Below are 5,837 nucleotides of genomic sequence, written 5' to 3' on the forward strand. Positions count from 1 at the left end.
AGTGGGGGTTTGCTCCCAGTTTCTCCCGGGGAATGGTCCCTGCCGGGGGTTTCCGTGGGGTCCCTCTGGGGCTCTGCTTTCGGGCTCCTCCCGGGGAACGATCACTCCTGGGGTTTAATCCCTGCTGGGGGAGGGTTGTGGGGTCCCTGTGGGGATGCCCACGTGCACCACGGGGGTCTCCAGCCGGGGGTCCCTTCCCGGGATGCCCCTGCCGGGGTACCCCGGGGGTGGGTGTCCCAGCCGGGGATGCCCCGGGGTGACGGCGTGTCCTTGCCCCCGCAGGGCCCCCGGGCGGGCTGTGAGCGCGGCCGGCGGTGGCGGTGGCGGTGCGGGTGCCGGCCGCCCGCCGCGCCGCACGGAGCATGCCTCTGAGCCCCGCCGGCAGCCAGCATGAGAGCCCCGACTCGCCGCCGCCGGAGCCGCTGCCGGAGCGCCAGCCCCGCGCCGCCGCCGCCGGGGAGCCGAGCGCCGGCCTGCGGGAGGAGACGCGGCTCGACCCGGCCCGGGGCCCCGCCGGGCCCCGCTCCCCCAAGCTGGCGGCCCCGGCGCGCATGGAGGAGCCCGCGCCCGGCGCCATCGTCGTCCGCATCGGCATCCCCGACCTGCAGCAGACGGTGAGTGCCCGACCGGCCGCGACCCGCACCTTGATGCGCATCCCCGGCGCTCCCGAGCCGCTCCCCCGACCCGCATCCCCGGCGCTCCCGAGCCGCTCCCCCGACCCGCATCCCCGGCGCTCCCGAGCCGCTCCCCGACCCGCACCCCGAGCGGTGCCGGCCCCGCTCCGCCACAGCTCCCGCCCCGGCACCACCCGGCAAACTTCGCACCGCCGCGGGCGAGGGGCGACCGGCCACGGGCCCGGCGGGACGGGTCCCCAATGCCCCGCTCCCCCGTGTCCCTCCCCCGCTGTCCCGCTCTACGCTGCCCCCGTACCCGGTGCCCCCTTTCCGCTGCCCCAGCTCCCCATTGCCCCACTCCCCATTGCCCCTTCCCCATTGCCCTGCTCCCCGGTGTCGCCATCCCCGCTCCCCCCTTCGCCGGTGTCCCCATCCCCGCTGTCCCCATCCCCGGTGCCCCCGGTGTCCCCCTCCCGTTCCCCGCAGAGCCCGGCGCGGGCAGCCCCGGCGGCAGCGCTGCCTCCCCGGGGGGCTCCGGGGCCCCGGTGCGGCCGCAGCGCGGGGCCGTTCCCGCCGCCGGTCCCCGCACCGGCCGGGACCGGGCTGTGTCCCGCGTCCAGGGGGACGGCGGGGCTGGGAACGGGGAGCGGGTGCGGCGCAGGAGGCTCCAGCACCAGCCTGGTGCCGGTACCAGAACTGCACCGGGATCGGCTCCAGCAGCAGCTGGGCCGGGCTGCGGGAGCTCGGGAGCCACAGCGCCGGGGTCTGACGGTGGCCCGTGTGCGCGGGCTGTGCCCGATGCCGTGGCCGTGGTGGTTCGTGGTTCGCGTGGTGGGTGCTGGGTGCTCTGCTGTGCCGGACGGTGGCACAGCGAGGTGCGATGTGCCGCGTCGTGGTGCCCGTGACACAGGTGGGACACGCTGGTGTGACCTCCCAGGAGCACGGGTGTGACCCAGGGGGGCACAGGCTTTGTGAGGCGTTAGCCAGGGTGGCACATGTGCCACAGGGCGGGCAGAGTGCGGCAGGATGGGGGTCTGGCAGAGCGCAGTGATCCCCCCGGAGACGGGGGGGGGTCACCTGGCATTGGGTGTTTTGTGGGGTGTAAGAGCTTGGAAACAGCCTGGTCAGTGCAGGGGAGGGTTTGGCTGAAGGGCTGCGGTGACGGTGGCCCTAATGAAGAGCCCTCATTAGAGGAGTACTGGGGCAGTGGTTTGGGACTGGGTGGGCTGTGGGGCACAGGGAGCCTGTGCTCCAGGATGAGGCATTGCAGGAGGGGGGGAACCCCTTTGGGATGAGGGGAGGAAGGTGAGGCGACAGACTCGGGGCGAGCAGAGCGTTGCTGGGGGTGGAGGGGACTAAGGGGAGGTGGAAGCTCCTTTTTGTGGGAAAGAGCTCTCTTTTGGGGCCAGGCATGGGGGTCCTGAGGAAGGGGTCGCGGCGGGGGACAGAGGGCTTGCTGGAGGACAGCGATGCTGGGGCTGAGGGCCAAGCCCTGGGGCCGAGGCGCTGCTCGCAGGCACAGCTCTGCAGGCTGAGCTGCCGGCGCCGGGGAGCGGCAGAGACAGGAGAGGCAGCGCTGCCGCTGCTGTCGAAGAATCGGACAGACGCGCTGCTCTAGCGGGGACTGACCTTGTGCTGCAGGAAGGGCTTTACCTCCGCTCGCTCCCCCCCAGTCCCTGCTGGGGTTGTGAACGGGGGGCACGGGGGCTGCCCTGTGCCCTGAGCGCTGGGTTAGCCCAGCACATCAGCTCCTCCTCTGACCCCCTGCGCACACCCCTCCCTGAGCCGGTGCTCCGGGGGGTCTCATCCTGCTCCAGTCCTCACCCCCGATCCCGCAGCACGGGGGTCCGAGGGCTGTCGGGGAGGGCTCTGCCCGTGGCCCTGGTGCCCAGCTCTCTGCTTTGCTGTTCCCTGGGCACTGCCCCGCGCCTCCCGTCCCTGCCTTGCTTTGTTTTGGGAGCGTGCGTGGGCAGTGGAGGAAGCAGCGGTGACTCCTTTTCCCCTGGAGAGCAGCAGTCGGGCTGAGGGCACGTCGTGACCTCCCCCCCTCCCAACGACTCCTCTCTCAAGGGTCTTTTCCAACCTAAGGACCATTCCCAGAGTGAGTCAGAGCGAAGCCACTCAGCTTTGCCAGACCGAAGCTCCCCCGAGGCAGCGGAGGGAATGGGGCACTTGAGGCAAAGCTGAGCACCTTTGCGTGTGAACAGCAGGAATTTCCCTCCCACACCTCCCTTCCCCAGCGGTGCAACCTCCGTGGGCTGGGGGTGGGAGCTGCTGGGAAGACTGGGGGTCTCAGCGGGCTGTGTGGGCTGGGGGGGGTCCTTCCTCTCCCCCCAGCTGGTGGAGTTGGGGGCAGGAAGCCCTGTGGGTGCTGTGGGGAGCTCTGGGGCCAGGGAAGCGCTGTGGATGCTGGCAGGGGTCCCACTTAAATACAGGGAGGTTGGAGAAAACCCAGCTGGCTTAACAGCCTGCAGCCCTGAGAGCTGTGGTGCCCTGTGACCGGCCCCCAACTCCCCTCAGCTCCCCTGCATCATCCCTGTGCACCATTCCCTGCTCCAGGCACTCCCAGTGCTCATTCCTTGTGCCATGAGCAGCCAGGCTTGGTCCCTGTCTGCAGGGTGACACCCAGGCAGGTGGGGCCTGACCAGTGTGAAGAGGGACAAGGGGAAAAGGAGCCACTGAGCCCATCCTGGCTCCTCCATCAGGAGCTCTGGGATGTGTTGGAGGATGTTTGCTGTGTTTTGGAGCAGCTCACAGGACAGATGCTCTGGAGCTGTGTGTGTTCCCTGCCTCTTCTTCCCCTCTTACAAGACACAGGGCCCTTGATCTTGTCCACCTGGAGAGCAGGGAGGATCCTAAACCTCTTCCCTGCTCCAGCAGGACTGTGTGGTTCCAGTGAGGGGTTGGTGTGCTGAGCTCCAGCACTTGCCTGTACCTGCCTTCCACAGGTGCCTGTGGAGCTCTGGATCTGGCCCTGTATCCCCCTCCCTCAGGTGCCTCTGGAGCTCTGGATCTGGCCCTGTATCCCCCTCCCTCAGGTGCCTCTGGATCTGTGGCTGATGTGCCACGGACTTTGCTATAACAAACTCTTCTTGAAGGTGGGAATTCCCTTTTGGGTTTTCAGGAACAGGGTGGACAGGCAGCTTTTCAGTACAAGTCAGACTCGGTTTGATGCCAGAGGTCAGGACTTCAGCTGGGCAAAGTTCAGTTATTAAGTTCACATCTTCTGTCAGGAGCCTCCAGGTGGGATTTTAGACTGTGAAGCAGCTGACTGACTTTTCAAGTGAAGTTTCCCAGCTCTCTTGGAGTCGTCTCCAAGCCTCTTTTAGGTTCCTTTACAACTCTCTACCACTGTGTTTATTCATCCCAAGGCCTTTGAATTCACTGGTAATGGTTTCCTTTGTTAGGAGCAAATCTCCACCCAGGCTACGAGCTTGTCTCTAGGGGGGAAAAAAGAAGACTGTCTCCTCCAGCACAGCCCTGTTTGTATTTGCACTTTTAGATTAAATGATCTGAGCCACCTGCACCTAATCCAAGCTCAGGGGAGAGGCTAAACTGCCCACACCTGTGCCAGCATCCTGATCAAATGCCACCTGGGGTATTTATGCCCCAGAGTGCTGAGTGCCAGAGCTCTTTGCTGCTGGTCAGAGCTGCCTCAGGGAGCTGCAGTTTCCAAAACCTATGGAAGTGGTCACAGCCCCAAGCCTGCCAGAGTTCCAGGAGTGTTTGGACAATGCTCTCAGGTACATGGGGGGATTTTTGGGGTTGTTCTGTGTGGAGCCAGGAGTTGGACCCTGTGAACCCTTCCAGCTCGGGATATTCTGTGATTCCATGGGCATGGGGCAGCTCTGCAGGTGATGGTGGCCATGGAATGTCCTGGTGCTGTGGGAGATGGGCAGTGCTTGGCACAGTGCTGGCACACACTGCTTTGGTGCTGGTCACTAGGAGAGTCCTCTGCCCTGCATTGCTCCTGGAGGGTGACTCCACTGCTTAGATGGATATTTTTCATGGAGCCCAAAATTTTCTGTCCCCTGTTCCCTCTCCGTGTGGCAGCTGAGGCAGCCAAGGCAAATATTTAGGGAAAGGAAGGTACCACGAGACAGGTACATCTTGTTGCTTCAGTTTTGGGCCCCTTCCTACTCCCTTCCCCTTCCTTTGGGTCTGCCCAGCCTGCTGGGGGGTCCCCAGTGGTGGGACCCCCTCGGCTCCTGCTCTTCCCACCTGGACTGTGGGTGCTGTGCTCCTGCAAGTGGGTTTTGGGGGGGTGGTGCATGCAGGGAGGAGGGTGGCTGCTCTGCTGGGAGCCTTGAGGTGGAGTGGAGTTGGGACAGGTCAGGTGGAAAAGCCAGAGGAGGAAGGACAACGCGTGGGGATGCCGGGAATGTGGGCTCTGCTCCTCTCCAGTGCCCAGAGGGAGCTGCTGCCTCTCCTGCATCCCTTTGGGTGCAGCTGTGGTGGTTTCAGGGCACATCATCAGTCCCTGAACCAGCAGGATCAGAGTCACAGGGGGTTTTGTCTCCTCTGTGAAGGGGATGATGTCGAGGTGTGGCCTGTGGGATGTGTTGCAGCCGGGAATGCCCGGGCGATGCGAAGGATCCTCATCCTCTGGAAGGATGTCCTGTGGTGCCCAGGCAGGGGGGCTGGCACGTCTTTCCTGTGCTGGCATCTGTCCCACGGGAGGGCTCCTCCTCAGCACATGGATTTGGGGATGTGTTTGGACCAGTGAGGGGTCGAAGGACTTGGAGATGTGGGACCACCCCGCTCTGTGAGAGGCTGTTTGAGGTCTCTGCTGAGCCCAGAGCCTCCTTTCCTGTGGGTGGAATTTTCCTTTCCCTCTGTGGCTGCAGAAAAGGCTCAGGTTAATATTCTAGCTTGTTATCTCCTTAATGCAAATGAAACAAGGGCCCAGAACCAGCACACAAAGCGTTGATTCTTCTGTTCAGCCGAGGGGAAGCGAAGAAATAAATTTTCCTATTGTGAAAGAAATAGGCAGAGTTTTCCTGAACTTCTGTTGGTGGCTAACAGGTGATGTGGTTTGCCATCCCTTCGGGATTTGATTTGAATTCCATGTGCCACAAGCCCACGAGCGGCACAGACAGAGGTGCTGAGCTGTTGGAGCAAATTGATAAGGAAAGGGTGAAACGAAACTATTCTGAACGTTTGTTGTGGGTTAAAAATCCAACAGTAAAAATCACAGTTGAGATCTGCTGGTATATAGATGTG

At 63.6% G+C, this 5,837-nt stretch overlaps 1 protein-coding gene across 1 annotated transcript in view; it reads left to right on the plus strand.

Annotated features, from left to right (window-relative positions):
• Positions 1 to 362: 362 nt before the first annotated feature.
• SHANK3 (SH3 and multiple ankyrin repeat domains 3) overlaps positions 363 to 5,837 on the plus strand; it is a 96,979-nt gene continuing 91,504 nt past the window's right edge. Inside the window, exon 1 of the mRNA XM_017838773.1 lies at positions 363 to 614. Within this exon, the coding sequence (XP_017694262.1) occupies positions 363 to 614 (252 nt within the window). The remainder of the gene's footprint in view (positions 615 to 5,837) is intronic.

The sequence above is a fragment of the Lepidothrix coronata genome, unplaced genomic scaffold (genome assembly GCF_001604755.1).
Source record: "Lepidothrix coronata isolate B3197 unplaced genomic scaffold, Lepidothrix_coronata-1.0 Scaffold357, whole genome shotgun sequence".
Lineage (NCBI taxonomy): Eukaryota > Metazoa > Chordata > Aves > Passeriformes > Pipridae > Lepidothrix > Lepidothrix coronata.